At 37.6% G+C, this 21,692-nt stretch overlaps 1 protein-coding gene across 1 annotated transcript in view; it reads right to left on the reverse strand.

Moving 5' to 3' along the window:
• Window positions 1-2,837: 2,837 nt before the first annotated feature.
• Window positions 2,838-21,692, reverse strand: part of COMMD10 (COMM domain containing 10) — a 99,896-nt gene continuing 81,041 nt past the window's right edge. The window contains exons 6-7 of the mRNA XM_062599840.1: window positions 4,035-4,094; window positions 2,838-3,373 (exon numbers count right to left, since the gene is read on the reverse strand). Of these exons, the coding sequence (XP_062455824.1) occupies window positions 3,335-3,373; window positions 4,035-4,094 (99 nt within the window). The 3' untranslated portion in view covers window positions 2,838-3,334. The remainder of the gene's footprint in view (window positions 3,374-4,034; window positions 4,095-21,692) is intronic.

The following is a 21,692-nucleotide window of genomic DNA, read 5'->3' on the forward strand; positions in this document are numbered from 1 at the left end:
CAAACCCCCCTACTATATACGGTTTTTCTTCCTAACCTGTTCAGTGTTTTTCATTCCTTTGCCTAATATTTTCTTCATATATATACTTTTGCTATCTTTCCAGCGATCCTTTCTCACCTGTTTCCAACTCCTGTATTTCAGCCTCAGGAATACCCATTTTTCTATCTTCTCCTTCCTTTTTCCCACTTTCAGTTTCTTACTGTTGTCTTTGACTTCTCCTCCTTTTTCCTTCCATCTTTCTGCGATATCTCCCTCTCTGATTTGTCCAATGTTTCTCACATTCTAAATTGGACCTTCACTCACCCTATCCCTTAGGATTCGTCAATCACTGCCTATAACCACATAGATTATTTAACTCCTCTCCCACACTCAACCAAGTGCCTTAATATGTCCTTTATCCACAAGGAAAAGTCTTTAACTTGCTTCAAACTTAACTTACAGAACTTAAGCCCTGGCTCCAAGGGAACACTGGGAAAGCACTCAAGAACAGTGTCCCTGCACATGACATATCATTAAGGAACCTACGACTGAAATATCAAGGAGATTTTCCTAACTGCTGGGATCATTTGAAAGTCAGTCCTCAGTAAAACTTATGCAAGCGATTATTGGCAGAATTATGACATGAGGAACCGCATGAAGTAGATTCAAAGACACCAAGCTCGAGACCTGTGTACATGCTGTATTCCCACCCCACAGCCAGCCTGCAGAATCACTAGGGGAAGTGAAACATCACAGCCAGTGAAGAGGCAGTAGTTCACTGCAACTCTGCAGTGGAGTCAAAACTGAGAGCACAAGGCATATGGAAGTCTCCCCAGTGCTAGAAAGCCATGCACTCACAGAAGCAGACACTGGGATAGGACATAGCTGTCTAAGCACATTTAGAATCATTTATGTTGACAGATGTCCTAGATGCATCTGCTTGTCCCACAAGACATCCTGGATATGATACAGGATCTGCCAGACTTGCACCCTTCTGGAGTGGCTGCTGAAGGCTGGCAGGATATCCCAAAGCTTCGCAAATGGCACTAGACATCTCTGTTTAAGCAAGTGAACCTCAGCCTTATTTTGTTTTTCAGCATCTCATCTAGACACATTATTTCAGACTAAAAGTTGGATTCATTTATTGATTTATATTTGGCGCCTTGTATCTTATTTGCCTTAACTTCCATAAAAATCACTGCCAATTCAGTATCATGATTCTTGAAGTGTCTACATTTGGCCAAGCCAAACCATGCCAGTCAGGATGTTGTCAGCAATAGCTGAGGTATTCTTAGATCCCACTGTTCAATGTGGTTAAAGGACTAGATCTTACACAACCAAAACCTTACTCTGTGTGTGGGAATTGATTCAAAAGGGACCAAGGTGACATTACATCAAAATCTGGCTGCCAAAAATGTAGCATTTTCAAGCATAGTAAGACTGACTAGGGAGTATTTGAAATGAGCTCAAAGACAATTACAGATATCTGGAGACAGCAGAAGGCTTTGACATTTGCTACCTGGATGGAGGATTCAAGTAATCAATGTGCAACAAAGTGTTGCTGGTAGGCAGGGTAGAGGTGAGGCCTGCAGAAGCTACGCAGGGATGCGTTCACCTGGAAATACATAACAAGCTGTGCAGTGAAATGAGTGAGCCGCAGCTGAACAGTGAGATGGAGGTTGTCTGGGAGTGAGAGTGTTATATCCATATCCACGTATATGTGTGTATATATATGTATACACATGTATATACATACATACACAAACACATACTATGTTTGTCAGTGGCTTGATACAAGTCTTGATTTTGGCAGCCAATCTTATAGGCTGTATGTAGTAAGCTTCTACCACGTAATGGTGACTTATTTCTTCTTTTCGACAGGGTAATAACATTACCCTACACTAGTGGTACAGTATCAGATGGTATTTCAGTTAAGAACAAAGACAAATCTATTTTTCTCTCTTTGGTGCATTTTACTCGCACACTGTGTTTATGCTGTTCATGACTTTATCTTCTAAATCTTTTCTATTATCTTACAGCTTCTGTAAACAGTTCAAACTCCTTCTCCAGTAGTTTAGAGTTGACAGCACAATCCCTAATAAAACAAAAACAAAGTAACCCTCCAAACACAGCAAACTGAGATATCAGGCATATGAGGACCTAAACACCAGCTATTCAAACCATGCTTTTGGCTACATTTATGTCTTGTGGGAAAAGCAAATAAATCTCAAAACAAAGCCAATGTAATGCTGTTTGGGTATTAACCATCCCCATTTGGGGAATCTGAAAGCAAAAAATCTTGTTGAAAGAATCTCTTAGGTAGAAAGAAAGACATATTAATAATGAGGATTTTTACTTCCTTTCATCCTATATTAGCCCAGAGCAGAAGAGTCACATACTGTGCCCATTATCAAGATTCAGCAATGAAGTTGCCTGTCAATGACTGGCAACGAACAAGGACTAAGACTTTTACCTTCTCATAATGTTCACGCATTTCCATTCATCTGGAATTAACGTACGAAAATATGACTAATGTGGCCTTTAAGTCACTATGCTTTATTTCTCCTTGTTAGCTATAAAAAAAGCGGTAGACAACATTAGGAAGGATCAACAAATAGTTCTCAGGAATCTGATTATCTTACTATTTCAGTGTTCCTTTTTCATACTTTGAGCTTTATCCCCACAGTTATACACCATATTACTTACGATTCATTAGTACGCATATAGTGCTCAGAAGCCACACTTATTCTCAGTCCCAAAAGTAAACACTGAAGTCAGTGATGACGTGATTGTTTAGAGAAACAAAAACAAAGAACAAAGACAATGAAATAAAATTAAAATTGTCCAAACCAGAACTATCCATTTTTATATTCTGAATTTATTTTGACAAATTTACAATAAGCATTATCAATCATGTGAATAACAATTCAGAAAGACAGAGATTTCATTAGCTATATATTTTATTACTATTGTTACTACTAAAGTTTTATATTCCTTTTATGTCTAAACGATAAATTTTATTCCTGGTCTCTCACTAGTATGCAAATTTCCTTTGGTATCAAACATCACATGTAACAGGAAAAAAAAAAAAAAAAAAAGCATTCTCTTTTTTTTTCCTGCAAGTAAAACCATTCCTCTCAAATGCTCAAAAAAAAAAGAGAAAGTCCACCGAACCTTCAGAACTCTTACCAACACTCTCCCTTGACTAATGTTACAGGTCTAAAAGGAGATAAGCCATATAATTTTACAGGAAGCAACTCATTGAATCCTTCAGCAAACACAGCTTGGCAATCTATCTTCAATTCAAAATAATGAGGTGGTAGGAGTGTGATGGAGAAATAAGTCTTCAAAAACATCATGTAAGGGAATCCAGCTGTGCTTGTATAGTCTCCAGCTATTTAAAGGAACAAAAAGAGAGAAAAAAAACACCAGTCATATAAAATGTTGTTTAGAAACATGTAAACAGAAAAAAAAACTCACATTCCAGTGTCTTCAACTACGTATACTAAATCTATTCATATAGCAATAAAAATTCCTGTACTCATGAATATTTGTTTTTACATGAAGCTATTAGAATTCATTGCTGCAGTTTAAATATTCAAATTTTAAAGAAACAGTTGTCTAAATATTGTCTTTTTTTTTTTTTTTTTAACATGCACAGCTGTTTTGCTGTGAATTTCCAATGCATAATAACAAGGTAGAAAAAATAACAAGAGTTCATTTTGGCTGGATTATGAGCCTGGCATTTTGACCAGAGGCATAACACAAAGATGCTCCTTCCAAAGAGCTCACTGTGAATCATCAGCTAGTCTTCCAGACCTAACAGCCAGGTACGCTCAGGGTGACCCAAGCCCCCTCTATCAATGTATTCCAACTCTGAACGCACAGACTCTTTCTGAGAACGCTTTATATGATCAAACAAATCCAACAGCTCTAATTAAAACCGGATCCATTTTCCTTCCAGTTTCATTAGATCTAATTCATGTAGGCAATGCTTCCAGCTGAGCAGCATACGGTGTTTACAAAGGAAGTATAGTATTGTAAAACCTACAGACCTTGTTATAGAACTCAAACAGCTCCTGATGGCTAAATTCTGCAAACACTTTCTTCAGGTTCTGTGAAGGAAAAAGAAAAAGAAAGGAGGTAAGAAGGGTACTTCTTTTCCTCTTTGAATAATTGGAACTATTTCGGGATGTGAGTTTACATGGACGATAAAATGTTTGCACCACTTAGTTTCCTTCCATTGACCACAACGCTCCTTGTACATGCGTATTTCATTTCAGTGAAGACAACAAGTCTACAGATACATCTATTCCCTTGCTGCAAATTATAATAATAAAATATCTTATAACAATGATTTTGTTACCTTATTTTTAAGCCATCGATAAAAATGAAAGATTGTATTCCTCTGTCTCAGTAGTCGATCTAGGAGCTGGTAAATACCATTATATACAACATCAGTAGCGTATCTGATTGAACTTGCACAGCCATTAATGTACTGCATCAGCACAGAGCTAATACTGCCATTCATTAATCTAACAGTTATGATCTTCGCATGCTGAGACTGCTACAGGCGCTTACGCATGGATTCGGCCAAAGTTAACAATTAACACAACAGCTTCAAAGTAGTGCTTAAGCACTAAAAAAGCAAAATAACACAATTGATGGAAACTACTATGGATAAAACAGATGGTAGTAATAATCCTCTGCATGCATATGCTGGTATCTGTGGGGAAGGGGGTTAAATTAAAATTTCTATCCTGCTTAACTTGCTTACATCAAACAGGTAGTTTAATGCCTGCCAGTTTTTTCAATAATAATACGAAACTATCCACGGTGTTCTTAGTCTTATTCCTTCTACTTTGCTTTGCCACTTTATTTCCTTTTAAGCAAATTTCTAACTACTCCTGCACATCTTCTGTGTTGTTGCTAGACTTTCCAAGGCTTGGAGGCGTTCCTGAGGATAACAGTTGCACTTCCATAAACACTAACAAGGCTCTGTGAAAACTGAGTCTGTGGATGTGTCTACTCACAAAAGTAGCATCAGTTGAAATAACGTATACACACTGATTTGGTTAAACTGGTATCAACTTGATGTACCACTTAAGTCAGTAGAAAAATGCTTGTTAACAATTCAGCTTAAATTAGCAGGGATACTTTTGCATGCAGACAAGGCTGGGGGCAGGTTCTGTATACTGTAACACTGATGTAAGTCTGGATTTAAGTCAAAAAACGCTGCCGAATGCGGTGCAACGAATTCACAAAAGCAGCAGAAGTCCTGGGAACTCAGGGTAGGTACTGTCTGATGTTTGTTCCAAAAACGAATTATAAGACACAGGAAAGGGATAAAATGACTGGGGCCAGCCTGTCTGGTGCAATTCCTCCTCCCCGCTCTGCAGAAAGAAGGAAACTTTCCAGCAATCTCAGGAAGGCTACAAAAGCCTAGAAAAGGACCAGTGATTTGTATGAGAGATGAACTTTCCCCCTCTGGGAAGGAACAATGCAATTCTGGGGAGTGTATAGTGAATACAAACTAAAACTACTAGAGCAGCAGTTCTCTTTGCCATGATCCAGCTGATCCTCCTTCCAAAGAGCATAATGCAGTGACAGGGAAGTAAAAGCATTTTTAAAAGCATTCTATCAGCTAAGAAACCAAGAGAAAGCAAACAAGTGGTTTCTTCAGAAAAAGAAAGGGGGTAGAGGAAAGACGAGATACATTAACAGCAAATGGATCTAGAGTTTCAGCCCGAAGGTTTGGCATTTGCAATTCCAGGAGGATTTCAGTGTTTGTCTGAATGGCAGTGATTAAAACTGAAACGAGAAGGATCAGGACAAAAGGAGGATATCGTATATCTTAAGGTTTATCCATCACAATGAATAAAGTTAGGGTCATCTCTTGCACGGGGTCTGACAGAAGAGGCTGATGGATTAAGCAGCACCGGTTTGATGCTGCCTCCAGCAGTGGGGCAGGTTGGGCGTCCAACACCTCTGACCAAGCGCAGCTTCATCCACCAAACCTCATTTATCACAGTCCAACCTATCAATTAAGACCGGCATCTTCTGGTACTATTTCAGATTAGCAATGAAGATCAAATTTCACACGTACACACAGCAATTGCAAAGCCTGTCTGGCATATCTTCCTCTAAGTACAGCAGTTGCTAAAGTTGCAACTTAGGGTAGGCAAATGAAAAAAGTGTGGTCTTTTCAGTTCAGGTCCCCTTTATATTGCAAAAAATCAGCATGCTTTTACTAACAGGCTAAGATCTCTTTTCCCATTACTACTTAAGAGTCACAGTTTGATAACTTGGACAAAATTTATCTTCCCTCATGGCAGGCAAATGTCTGTGGAGATCCAACAGAAAGCATGCAATCTAAAATCTTGTACCAGACTAGCACAAGTTCTGCTTTTTTAGGGTTTTTGGTGGGAGAGAGGATATAAATATAACAGAATCTTTCAAGAAGCATGTTGTGCATCTGCACAATCCTCTGCTAAAACAGAATGGTTTGTGTGGAAAAACATGGCACATCTGCCGTGCCACAAAGAACGTGACAAACTGTGGCCCCAGCTAAGCGTGTTATTTTTACAGTAGTATATTTCTTACACATATCAGTGCCCTGAAGGGCAAACGATCCTTATTACACAATTAGGAGTTTCTATTTAGACCACAAACCATCACATCCAAACTAGGTCCCTACAAGGAAAACCTGTGTCTGAGCAGGCTGATTGGCCTCACATTTTTAGCTGACATACCTGTTACTCACTTTTTTTCCCCATACTCTATGCTAACACAAGCAGCTAAACATAACCAACCATAATTAAAACATATGCATCATGCGACTAGGTTACAATTCAGTTCTTCAGTTTATCAGTAAAATTGCATGGTGCAGATTGCTAAATATTGCTAAAGCCTACAGTAGTAGCCTACAGAGGCATAATTCCTCATTTATTTTAGGGAATTTTGCTCAGATAAGGATATAAAATTACAAACTGCAATATTTTTTCCAATCATATCATGACTAAAAGATAAGACATAAGAATTACCACTTTCAGCTTACTGACTTAATTAAATGTCACCATGTGCTGATAGAGTCTCAGCCTATTTACAAAAAGTAAAGTTGCCCTCTTACATGTACACATAGAGGTTTTCAGATGTTGTCTCTGACCTAGTATGCATTTCCCAAAACATAAATTAGAAAATAATAAGTTGCTGGTTATCTAATGTCTTTTCTCCTTACACCAAGTGCATCATCTGCTTCTCGTCTTTCCTATTTCCTCTCTTCTATTCCTCACCTTCACTCTATTCTTTCCTTCATTTCTTCCAACTCATCTTCTCTTTGCTATTCTTATCTTCCTGTGGGAGACAACTGAAGTTTTACAGCTCACTCTTATTCTTACACTCAGTCTCTCTAATCCCCTTTCCAAACAGATCCCAAACTTCGGCGCTGTGGCTGTACAAGCCCTAGTTTCCCCTTTTGAGAGCTTTACCCTTGACAGTGACAGCTTCAGAGCATTTAAGAACACAGCTGCAGAGAGATGTCATTCTCATGAAGACAGAGAAATCTCTAAAATACCTAACGTTTATTCTTTGGAGAGCCTAGAAAACGGGGAGACAAGCTGTTTGCTTGAATCAATATTCCATAAGGAGCTGTAGGGACAGCACTGGAGTGATGTGTTTATTAACTAGCACAGCTAAAGAGGTGTTTTGCAGCATTTTCGACTAAATAAAGTTGCTGTTAAGTCCAATACACTCATCTGCTGTTAACCATGACAGAGCGTTACATTTACTACTGGCAATGGGTGTACCAGCTGAACGCTTTGCACAAGACAAATCTTAACATCACTGCTGGATCTGTTTCAAGGAATAGTGCTAAGTTTTCTGAAATGTATGATTTAACATATCTGGCCACATATCACTAGTGAGTATGTGTTTGAGGGTTAAAATTAAATTTTAATGCCATTTTGCCTTTATATCTCTAGATGGAATATTATTTCACTCTGCCTCTTCTCTCATCCCCCAGATGTATCAATTTACAATTTATAGCCTCTTACGAATTTCTGTAAAATCCTAACAAGTTTAATTGATTGGGGTTGTTTTCTCCTCTTCCCCGTCTTCTCATTTACCCTCTAGAATCATTTATAAAAGCACAACATCTGCACCAGTCTCTAACAAAGCAGCTCAATAATAAAATCTTTGTGTGTGTGTGCAGGGGGTAGAAAAGGAAATGAGGATAAAATCTTCCTGCTCTTAGTCAACATTAATACATTGCCCTGTCCAAAAGAGCCATCCTGAACGTATGGATAATTCTACAAAATGACCGCAACTGCTTAATAGACATTTAGGCTTAAACCCACCAGAAGATAATAAGGTAAACTTTTAGCTGAACATAATTGTCAGCCTGGATAACACAGATTCAGCTGCACAAGATGTAAAGCAGAGTCTCCAACTTCCCATAGCCTTGGCTAAAAATTTATTTTAAACATGAATACTTTCTAGCTGCAAAATGTTTCTGTGGAAACCATGCAAAAAAATATGTCTACTTAAAATACTGCAGAAAGCACAGGCAAATTCCTGGTTATAATCAAAGAGGTTTTTTTAATCCTATGCTCTAGATATATCTATTTTACTGTACTACTACAAAAGGCTTTATTAGCAATGACACAGTTTTGCAACCTTATTTATTGCCCAGTCTTATTCCACACGCTAACTCCCCCACTCCACGTACTAGGAGTTATAAATAACAGGCAAACTTCTGGGTTTAAAGCTAACTTGAATATGAAAAATTGATATTGCTGTAATAGTTCTCAATTGCAAAGCTGTAACTACTTTTACTACTTTGCAAAATAAATGCCAAGTACTCTGCAAACAGATGGAGGGACAGGCTGGCTTGTATATCTAAATATCTGCTGATAATGCTAATGCTATATGACTAACTACACGTAAAAAAATTACAGCATATTCAACGAGGTTTGTTAACAGTAACTAAACAGAAGCAACACAAATCCAACAGTCTTCATATTCTGAAAGAACTTTTACTGCTGCCTTCAACAACTTCTGTAACAGGTTTAAGGGATGAAAATTTTCATATTTACTCTTCATTTTCCAATTTATTCCTATTAGAAATCTTTATATTCTCAGAAACAATTAAAGGATATGAATAATTAAGCTAATAAGTTTAGGGTCAAATTCAGACGCATTCCTAAATAGTTTCCAGTTGACTTTTAGCAGCCTCCATTTCCCTGGGGACCCATCAATGTCAGTGCTACATCTGTTCAGACTTCCTTAAAATTTCCTTGGGCCCTGGCGAAGGAGGTATTTGCCTAGGCACAGACAGATGGGAAGAGGGTCAGAAGTTGTGCCCCACAGAACTAATCAGCAAGGTGAAGCTGCTTGGACAGGAAGAAGAACTGCAGCATGGTAAGGAAAGCAGATGTGTTAAAACAGACCAGCATCACTTTGAGGCACACCTGCTCCTTATCTAGCTGAACATAAGAGACAGTAATTAAGACTTTGCTATATTCTTACAGCAATAGATGGAAGTAATTCAGCTAAGGGATTCAAAAGAACATCGGGAGTTAAATACCAACTGAAATATATTCTAAATCACACTTCTTTCATATCATCAAAGCATCTGACCTTCAAACTTCATTCTTCTTCCAAGCTTATTTCCATTTGCAATACCAAGTAATTATTTTCTTAGAGGGGGAAAAAAAAAAACCCATGCCTTATGACTGAATTACATGCATTTTCAAGTGTTAGCGTGCAATACCATTTAGTGTGCCAAATATAATATCCAAGAAAAGATGTATTTGAAAATAGTTTCACATGCTAAAGGCCTTCATGCACTTACCGAGAATACCACTGAAAAATCGAAGTAGCATAGGTCCTAATAATAACAACTCTCCTATTTTCTTTCTCACCTAATTTTACAAATTAGATCGTACTCCTAATATCTCAAAAAGCTCTTTGAAGTAGTTTGAAGAACAACTTGATCAGAAGTTTAAACCAAATATACCCCTACTTCCTATTAAATTTCAGTATATCCGGTATGGAAAAAAGGATCTTTGGGAAGACACGAACATCTTAATTATTGCATATTCCTTATACAACATGTAGTTTGAAACAAATGGAATATACATTTTCTTCTTCTTCATTCAGAACTTTACTTTGACCACTAAATCATTTTATTCCTATTATGAAAAAAAATTTTTTTTGATCTTTCACATTATGGCACAATGTGTCTGGCACAGAAATTACAGCACGCAAAAATTAAATTCATGAACAATCCAAGGAAAACAAGGGGTTCCATTTCTGCATTTGATTTATTTCCATCAGGGCTGTCATGCAAGTCTTCAAAGATCAAAGACCAGTGAGCTCATACTTATATTTCTAAAGATATCTCCCATCAAGACTGACAGGATACTGTTAACATCCACCTTGAATGATAAGGAATGATAAGGAATTCACTTTTTTTTTTTTTTTATGCTTGTGCTCAGAGAGAACAAGTTTTTAAACTCCCTGCAGTTCTCCAAACAACTGCTGGCTCCATGAATGTTCTGACTTCATCTATTTGCCAAATTTATCACAGTCAAATTCATTTTGGACAAACTGCATATTAATGAGACATCACGTAGGCATAGCTGTGACATATTTCCATCACCTTATTCAGAATAAAAATCCAATTCCTGGAGGCTGTCAAAATTGAGTGTAAATATTAACAACAACGTTAGCCCAGCATTTGGCACGTGAAAACTTAAGATTATGGGCTCAAGCATCAAACATTGCAACTTGGAAAAGTATCTTCAGAGATGGAAGCTCAGTCCTAGAATGACTAAGGCAGACCAGACAAATTTTATTACATAAAGAGGTGTAATGGTCAAAATGTCCTACCAAAGAGAGCAGCTCAACAACGTAAAAAGTGTTTTAGAGAACTTCTCACAAAGCTTACTTATAGTTGACATGATTAATATCGAGTTACAAATCCTTTATGTACAAATCAGATATGCACCTAATGCTGGGTCTGAAGACAGCTGGACTTTGAGAAAGCTCAAGCTGTGGTTCAGAATACTTAGTAAGCCACCCATCCGTCTCAAGTAAAAGCCAGATAAAATCTCTTGTATCTAGGGGAGGAAATCTGGATTACTGCAGTCTGCATTCACATCTAGAGCAACTGCTCTGACAGGAATTTTGTCTGCTAAAATTGTGCAGGTGAACATGACTTCAGGAAAGTTTTAGATGGATGGCAGAAGTTACTATTTTTTTGCAGTATTAGTTTCTAAGTTTACCTGCAACATCTGAAAAAAAAAAAAAAAAGAAAGAAAGAAAGAAAAGAAAACCCTACTACAAAAAATCATTTTTGATAGTCTTTCTTCATCACCGGAAAACCTGAAATACATTTCTACTGAAACACAAGAAAAGAGGTTGGATAAGATGCGAGCAGCAAGAGGAAGTATCTAAGGAAACTAAGATCCAAGCGAAATCAATGTAACTGATATGAAAATATCCCTTCTGAAAAACCCATGTAAGTATTTGCAAAATGTCAAGATTAGATAATGTGTAAATTAGTTCTTTTCCTTCTGTTTGGGAGGGTCATTTGGACTAACACCAATTTGGATTTTGCCAGGCAGACAGGCAAAGAGAAGATGATTTTTTTTGTTGTGCTAAAAGGGTGTTAGTAGCTGTCAGCAAGCACATCTGATCTCCGGGCAAATCGCTCCAGCAGCTAACACCTGGGCACCGGCACGCACACGTCGCCATGCTGGAAGCAGCTGGAAAGCCATGGGGAAGCCGGGGCTGTTAACCAGCAGCCTGGCCCTCGGGGGGTCAAAGGTGGGGCTAACAGAGGTCTGGTTTTGCATTAGGAAACCGCCTACTATTTCTACTGTATTCTGAGAACCAAGACAGATGTCCAGCTGCACTGTAATAGCCACAATTTATGAATAAATACCAGGCTCGTGGCCAGTACCTCCTTGCTAGAAGCCACCTCAGCAAGGCCTTGAACCTGGGCTATGCACTTGGCTCAAGGTCATCCTGATGTCAGAGGGTGGTCAAAAAGGCATCGCTGCACTGGGCGCGTGACACGACCAAAAACCAACACCTCTACAGCAGCACAGAACCGCATGCTTGAAGAGCTGCTGGAAGAGGCCTTTAAAAGTAAAGTTTTTCAAGTTAGACATAAAAGCTCCTTTTTACAAAGGTTTAAAAAAAGACTGTATGGTCTTATCCGATTCTGACTCTGTAAAGATTCACTCTTCATTGACTGCAAGTTAGAAACAAGAAGACAACAATTTTTTTTTTTACTGAAATTACTGCAGCAGACCAACCCCAATGCAAGATCCATTGCTGGGTCGACCAAACAAGGAGGAAGCCACCTCTTAATTAGGAAGCAAGGCACCAAGAACTACGCTATCTCAGTGCGTCCCCGAAGGTTACACACACTCCAATGATGCAGAAATGAGCCTTGCAGATTTTAGACAATCAAATTTCAGTGATCTTTTTCTTCTCGCTTTATTACTTTTGCTGAGAAGTTCTTTAAAAGCTCGATGTAATGATGTGGTGTGAATTCTTCCTGCTTGCACAGAAAATTGGACAGAGTGGTAACGACAGAAAGTACTCCAAGTGCTGTGTAAGTGCTCCCATAAAATCAAACCACTCATTCAAAGCCTCCTTCAGAGACAGGAGATTAATACAAATATATAGGTAGTATCTTCCTGGGGAAGAACAAATACTTTTGGCTAATGTTACTGATTTGAAAGAGGGTATCAAATCCTTTTTTTTTTTTTCCCTCGAGTCCGTGTGCTGTTTCATTACAGTTCATACAGATTGCTTTAGAAGAGGGTGAGCAATGAGTGGAATACAGTACTAGACTGGGATTACTCTAGAGATAGCTGGAATACAGTACTCACGCTGGCTACAATGTTCTCAGCTAACATCAAAACCAGGATGCTTTTTTTGTTTTTCCTCAAATCGAAATCCATTTAACTCCAAACTGACTTCATTTTTGTCTTACAATCCAACACTGCATGAAGCAACACTGGGATGGTAGAACAAGGAAGAACAAGTGCTATTATATGGTATAATCTCGTCAAAAGATAGACAAGCATATAACATTTAAGACATGCTTAAATATCCTTCACATTTTTATCTTCTTTAAACACAGAAGTTTCTTGAAGGGGGATTTTAAAATTTTAAAACAGTTTGCTTTATAAATTCTGTCTGTGTAAAAAATTTAATAAATTAACGCTTTAATTGATGTTAAGATATTAAATCATTTATCACAACAGATATTGAAAGCTTATAACTTGCTTAACATGTTGTCTGCACTGATGAATAAAGAGTTTAAAGTGTAATATATGGGTTAGTCGTTGATATTTAGCTTTCCAAACTAACAAAAAGTTATTAAAGTTTTAAAACAGTCTAACACATTTCCAGATTGTTCTTGTATCTTCTTTCAGTTATAGAGAGAATGCTAAGAATATTTTTGCTGACTATCAAAGGTTTTACATTTAAAAGAAAAATATAAAAGTGCAGGAAATGTTTTAAGATATTTTTTCTTGAAATAGAATTTATGTGCTACTACAGAAAGGAACTTAAAAGAATTTTTTTTTCTTTTGGTCAAGAGAGCCAAATATATTTTCAATATACATAAGTCCTCTTAATATAGAGCATTATTTTAAAGAGAATTAAATTATAATACAGTACAGTACACTACTCAGATTAAAATTATGCCAGCTAATACTGAAATAGCTTGTTTTTAATACTGACTTTCAATATATTCAAGTCCAAAACAGCTACATTTTCTCTTTTCAAACCATATGTAATGAGGTGATGGTAAAGGGAACAAAGAGAATAATTACAGACAAGTATGGTAGGTTAAAAAAAAACCCTGATTTCTATCCTGAGATAATAGGTTAGACACAATAGTTACTTCCCCACTGGTTAAATGGGAACTGTTAAGACTAGCTTTCCTTTATATAACAGAAGGATCTTCCAATAGTCTCACAAAAAATGTAGCTATATCTTGAATCATCTGTAAGTTCTCTTCTGGGTTGTTATACCTCTTCACTGTATGACTAGCCATACATAATAAATTGCTTTGTCTTGAATCTGCAGGATGACTTTCAGATGCCACATATCATTTTTTCTTAAAAAGAAGTTTCTATGGTTTTTGCACTTGTTTTTGCTACGAAAAGTGAAGATGTCAGTGAGACTGAACTAGCTCAAGTTCAGTTTAGGCATACATTAGAGACAAAACAGCAACTGGAAACCTAAAATTCTTCCCCTTCACTTACTATGACACTAAAACATCATCCTCGAGGAAAGTGATCCCTGTATTTCATCAGTCAGGTATCAGCGCTCCATCTCAAAGCACTTTTACCTTACCAAACAGGTTACACACAGCAAGTTCAGACAAACTGGAGTATTATAGTCAGAATCGTGACACATTATATCCGCTACGGCATATCATTAGTTAGTGTGGGTTCTACAATTTCCTAGAGCATTTAAATTCTCAAATAGCACAAAAAGGAAATATTACTCATAGAGTAATTGCACCTCTTCCAGCTGTGTCTCTGCAGATCCCACTGCGGGTATACAGGCACCGTGGTATGCAGGACTGGATTCTTCACAGCTGCAGTGACTTCTGCAGTCATGTCGCTGAGCTGGGAGTGTAAAGTTTGGGGACATTTATACCACCTCCTTGTTTCTCTGCCAGTGCAAGTGCCAGGCACCAGGAGTCCACACAAACATTCGATCCTCCGGCTTGCCCTCTGCCTGCGTGCGAAGGGCATCTTGAAAACAAGTAACTTTCCTTCTGCTTCGAGCAACTGTCTTACAGTGACTGCGTTGCTGACAAACACAGCCCATCTAGGAGGTCTGCAAGAGCAGACAGAGAAGTCTGCTCTTTCAAACATCAGTCAGTCTTAAAGGACTGGGGCAAGTATGGTAAAATACAGAGGCAGGCTCCTCGGTGCTAGTTACAAATGACAAATGCGTGCTGCTCAAAGAGGTAGCAAAGGCTAAGAAAGTTAGAGTCTAATGGACCCCAGTGTGTCCAGGAGGATGTTTTCTTGCTAGAGTATAGCAGGGATGGTTATCGTCTTATGCTCATACAGATAACTGTTATAGGAATGCCAGTCCTCTTCTCAGTCCTCCTGTAAAACACAACAAAATCCTCTTGTTTAGCCTTTAATTGATTTACTCCTATTCAGGTGCCAAGACATTGCTCCAGCTGCATTCAGTGTATACAAGTGTGTGCTGACTGGTAGAAAAATAAACTGGAAAAACAAATGGTTGACAGATACACTGATTAAGCTGGTCAGAAACTTTGGCTGAAGCCTCAGCGTGACAGCATTCTTACGAAAAACCATATTAACAGCACCTCCATTCTCTTACTGGGGAATGACAGAATTAACTGTTCAATACATACTTGAAGAGAGATGCCATGAGATTCCAAGAATGAGAAAAGTTTTGTGATTGCTGAAAATTTGAGAGAGTAATTCTGTAACCCTATGTGGAAGAATAAATAACCATAACTGCAACCTGGTGGCTTTAATGCAAACTAATGGTCCAATATATTTGGAATCATTATTTGAAAAGGATTAAAGCACAATTGCGTAGGAGAAACACTTCTTTTTGGATTATTTTGTCTTGCAGGATGCTTTTGACTTTATAAAAGCAAAACTTTTTTGCAAATACCAGCTAGTCAGAACTAGGCTAGGCAAAGGCAATGTGGGTAAAGAGGTCTTCTAAGGACTATGCAGATCCAACAGTTAAATTGACAATAGGTGATTCACCTCTCAAGCTGGTGAATGTAGCCTTTATTCTTTGGTTGTTTGATGGCATTCATTTTGTTAACTCTGAAGCCTACAAAGATGTTAAAATCTAAAAAGTTGGAACACAGCCTGAGACCTTAAGAGGAACAAACGGCATTTCTGTATCAGCAGGAACTTTGGCTCAGAGTAAGACTTTGTATTTGAACTGAAATATTTCTTCAGAAATTGTGGGTGTTTTCTATATATTGGAAGTACTGAAATGCAAAAATAAACACTCTGGAGGTCAAGAGCTGCAACCTATTCAATAGTACTTAAGTTTGGTACAGCAATGAATGAAAGCTTTAAGACGCAGAAGATCCTGAATTAATTTTCATTCCCTTTTCCTTTGACAATTAAAATTTTCCCAACTGAATTTTTGAAATATAACCCTCAATGATTCCACATGCAAGAGGAGATTTCATGTCTTAAAAAATATTCCATCATATGAGGAAAGGAAGAGAATATGTAACTGTGTAGTGAGCTGCATTAGCAAGAACACAGCCACCGGGCAGAGCGAAGCAATTATTCTCCTCTGCCAGGTGCTCGTGACGCTTCTCCTGGATTGCATGTCCAGTTTTGCCTACCCCGATACACCAGAGGTGTTCACAAACTAGGGGGAGTTCAGCAGATCATCATATAGCTGGTTAGAGGGCTGGAGTACACGACACAAGCAGAGGCTAAGGGAACTGGTTCGTTTAGTTTGAAACAGAGAAAGCTGAGAGTGGGGAGTCTAATTGTAGTTCTATCTGTAATAGTTTTAGCGTTAAATTGTAATACCTCTATTATGGGTGGGTTTACCTCATCTTCTAAAACATTACATATCCTACCTGTTTAGACAGAGAGCCCATCCCACAAGAAACACTGGCATTTTGTAATAAAACATTCAATTGTCATCTGTTAGTGGAAGACTTGATGAGGAATAAATTTCAGTTCACCTGTGAGGATTCAACTTCTCTGAGCAATTCTTCCAGGGATGGGACCCAAATAACATGAAATCCCTAGAGGATGGCAAGCACATCTTTTAGATGGCCCCTCTTCTTTGCTCATAGAAGACATGGGACTGGATGCAGAAGCAATTTCAACAGATTTCAGTTGCTCAGTACTGATAGTGGCCATTAAGAGGATATATATGACTTAGTAGTAGGTCGGTACAGTTCACAAGTGATGAGGTGGTTGAATTGCCAATCTTGGGATCTAAAGACTTCGCTGATCTCTTGCTTGTCTATCACCACCAGTTTAAAAGCCATGCAACTGCAGCTCGGCTAATGATTTTTGAACAATGTTGAAGTATTCCAACACAATCTCCAGTAGCTCTGAAACTTTAACGAGAGCATGAAACATCCATAAACAGCAAGACAGGACTGAACACCCAAAAGGCGCAGGGCTCTGGAATAAAATATCACTGCTATTAGTCAGTTATGCCTCCAGACTTCATTGAGAGCATTACTTAGCCTCAGGGCTCTTGGTGTAGGATCAAAATGCCATGGTCAAGTAATACAAGGTGCCATCTATTAGTGGTTGCATAGCCTGCTCTCCCAAAATAAAGCCAGTATAAAAGCATAAGGTTGACATAAACTCTGTATTAGCTGCATATATTCTGGAAAATGTGACAGAAATGCAATCATGTACCCAGCATTACAATTCTGTGGGCCATCCAGTAGCACAGAGGTTCAGCATTAACCTTGTGGAACTACGGCTAGACTCCATGGCATAAACTTATATGTGAAACCATGGTACTAGATTCTTCTTCAGATACTGATTGGCTGCCAGATGTTTACAGATGAACTGAAAACACTGTTTACAGGTCGGTACATGGTAATATTTCCAAGCAAACAAGAGACTAAAGAGGTGACGATAAAAATCAAAACAAGTCTGTAAATGACCTTGTTGAAAGCTCTTACTTACCAAAACACTTCCTGGAATATTTCACCACTGTGAAGTCATATCATAAGAAATCTCATAGAGATTTCAATGAGATTTCAAGAATCTCATTTCTCAGACAGAAATAATAAAAGTTACTAAAAATGTTGCATTTTTCTACACTTCTTTTTAATACAGCACAGCATCATCTCTTTAGCTGTTGCATTTTCCTGTATAATACTATGCATTTTACTGAAAATATGTGGTCAAAAACTAAGATAAGTTAAACAGTGACAGAGATCCATATTAAAAACCTATAGAATTAACAATAAAATTGTGCATTAACTGCAGTTAGATTATTACCTTCCATATTATCTACACAAATTAAAGAAAATTTTAAGACAAATTACACTGGTTGTTTCACAAAATCCCATAATCCTGCATTTCTTGAGTGATTCTAGTTGCAGGTTACAAGAAGTTCTTAAATTCTCTCCAGTTGAAAGGCTAGAATTGACAATGCAAAATGATGCAAGAATTTAAAAACAAAATGCATAAACTTTTTGTTATAAACCTTGTCTTTTCCTCCATGACCACAGTGGTTTGGATATGCAACAGTTTCACAGCCTAGATGATGGGGGAGATCAACTGTGACAAGGGACTACACAGCCAGTAATTGCACAAATCGACTCCAACCTAGACTTCAAAAAATAAAAAACTCGGTGTCGAGAGCCTGAAACAGTGCCTGTTGATCAGTCCTGCTGTCATTCTACGAGCTAGGAGCCAGGAAAAAAAAGACAGTCCTTCCGTCACGATCCTTGTAGTTCTCAATGTACAATTCAATTAGGTGGTAGCTGAGCTTCAGTAAATCCAACAACTGAAGTTTGTGTATTTTGTCAACCTGAACCCTGTATCAGTGAGAAATGACTATCTGCTCACCCAAAGAGGTAGCCAATATAGAGTCTTAGTAAGGAAAAACAAACACTGCTTTTCCATACGTGTCTTCAAACAGAAGAGGATGAAGGCCTTTTCATTATGTCTTAAGAACAACACACCCGTAAAATAACAACATATAACACAGGAAAAGCAGAATGGAGACCTTTCTTATAGGAAGAAAAGCTTACTACTTTCCTTACAGCGAAGGACTAACAAAGACGGGAGATGTCGCCAGGAGACCTTCTCTACAACGAAGAATGAGCTTTGATGGGCTGCACCCACAGAGCAACGCAGCATCCACGCAGTACAAAAATCTGCTCGCCGCTAACTTACTGAACAAGGATGTGATCAGAGTGGTTCATTAATGAAGAGCGTACAGAAACATACAAGCTGAGATTTTAAAAAGGTGAAATACAGATGTTATGTTTTGCAGTGACAAAAGCTTTTTGCCCCATCATTCAGATAATTTATTGCTTTCTCATTCACTAGATGTTGAAGCCTTAAAGTATGCCCAGTATTCCTGACAGTATAGCTGCTTTTCAGTGAATTTTAATGAATGTATTACTCGGATTTTTTTCACTTCTTTCTTTTTTCACTCCCCTATAAGGGAGCCTATCAATTTCAAAAACAGGTCCTTCCACACTACCATAATTTATTTAGAAAATCTAATAATAAATGTAAAAAATTGCCCTAAAAATTATGGGTAAACATTACCCATATTCAAAATTTCAAAATTTTGCATCTTGACCTCTTAAACATTTTTTTTCAATTCACTCTGTTTTGAATGATCTAAGAGGAAAAAGGCACCTGAGATAAGTAAACTGATTTTAGAATTTACTTTTTAACAAAAACAGAATATCCTTGTGGGCATACACACTTTATGTCAATGCTTTGCCCAAAACAATTTTATTATGGTCAAGATAATACTTCGGTGGGTGAGAGAGGGAAGGGAGGAATGGGACAGTAGAAGAGTAAGAGTTTTTAATACATGCATTGAGAAAATCTTGTATCACTGTAGCTTAAAAGAGCTATATATGCGAGGTTCCCAGCAACTCTAAGATGTCACTAAATGCATTACCATTGCTTGCCATTTTGCACGTCACCTACAGCACAGCGTGAGACTGGATTAGTCACACAGCCTAATGCTTTCTTGATACTTCTACCTAACTACAGTTCCTATGCTCAGTTCTCCCGTGGCCTAAAAGATGAAATGGCTTGCAAATGTTTCTGTTTACTTTATTTTCCTCTTGAGCATCAACACTAAAAGTTGAAGTTTTAATGCTGCCATTTCAAAAAGCAAAGGAGACTGTAAGAGTGGTAACTCGCCTCATATATAATTTCATAACTGTATTTTATATTATTTTATTGGGAATAAAGAGCAGATTTGTATAAATGTGTGGTACATTCAGTTCCCTCATGTGGCAGCGAAGAGCAGTAACTGCTTGACTCTTGGGATATTTTTATTTTATTTTCAAGCCAAGGTTGGACAGGTTTTGCATGAAAGATAGTTTAAATTCTCTACACTACCTAAGCTCTACTTTTACACTCCTTATGAAAACATATGAATCACACTAAGCAAAGCTTTCTTATGGCCTTGTAAATATACTTTCAAAAATATCTAGACACGTTTACAATATACAAATGTTTCTACCAAAGAACTAAAAGTCCAAAATCTAATTTGAAAAATATTACTCACTTTCAAAAAATCCAATTAATTAAGAAGCAGGTTCTAAGTAAATCCATCTGTCCATTCTAACAGACAACTAATATCTTTGCCCAGAATATTAATTCTTGCCTGGCCACAGAAGTACTGACACTTAATTCAATACTGTACCATCTTGCTAGAGGCAAAATGTAGAGTAGTTCTTTTGTAAACCTTATTAAAAATGTATGAGATATTTTTTATTTTGGAAAATTTAATTTTTTAATCCATAACCCTTAAATGTCATGCACATTAAAAACCAACATGCATTCTAAACAAAACAGGTCAGAAAGAGACAGCATATATTAATAATAATTAGGCTATTAGCATGGAATCCGAATGCTGGTCTTAACATGATTAGGTCATATGTCTCTGCAGCTAGTTGACTGACAATCTGAATTTTCTCAACATGCAAAGCTTTTGCCCCAAACTATTTTCATGGTAACTACGATGCACGTATTTTATGCAGGCATGACAAAGCAAATAAGAACACATACCTGTATTTGTTCTCATCCAAGAACAACTAGTAGATGTCAGAAACGTAAGTTAAATGGGGAAAAATAACGATTAAAAAAGTTTGAGATGCAATTTCTTGTGTTACAAAAGATTCCTTGAAGACCTTATAAAACCAAAACATGTTTAAGACTATCCAGTATTGCCGTGGAACTCAAGAGAGACAACCTTGGAGAAGGAAGTTACTTTCTGCTGCAATGCCACTAACTCAAAGGAGCTGGAAAACACAGGTACAGTCAATGCTAGACTCTGCTGCTAATCCAAGGAGATGCCAAAGCCACAAACTCCCTTTAGAAAGCTCCTTCCTAAACTTGATAGTACCTAGGGACTGCCAAAGGAGTCCGCTTTGCCCCATCCAGCTCTCACTTCATTTTATTCCACTTAAATTCAATTTCTATTCCAACGCTCTCTCTTATCACTAACAAAAACTTGGTGGGAATATACTCTTTGTCATTAAAATTTTTGTTTTTAGTTAAAGTAAAAGTCTCACCAGGCCCTTCAGTTTTACTCTGCCCCGAAACACAAATCCTGACAAATGCAAGCACATCATGCAAGGAATGAAATACCCGTAATTATGGAACAAAGATTCGCAATAAGAAAGGTAGTGGAAATGAGTATGGAAAGTTTCCTAATGCACCCGATTAGCTTTCTAGTCCTCCATGTTCCTTTTAACATCAATGTCTACATTCAGACATTTATTATGAAAAATAATATATGAAAATTAAAAAAAAAAAGGGGCAGCTGCAGCAGAATAAATCCTATGTAGGTCTTGTTCCTCTGATTTCACTTTTGTTTTTTTCTGCTCAAATCTCCTTGCAGATAATTATATACTGAAATTCAAACACTAAAAAAAAAAGTTAAATTTTTAACCCACATTTTCTGGCAAGGCTTTC

The sequence above is a fragment of the Rhea pennata genome, chromosome Z (genome assembly GCF_028389875.1).
Source record: "Rhea pennata isolate bPtePen1 chromosome Z, bPtePen1.pri, whole genome shotgun sequence".
Taxonomy (NCBI): domain Eukaryota; kingdom Metazoa; phylum Chordata; class Aves; order Rheiformes; family Rheidae; genus Rhea; species Rhea pennata.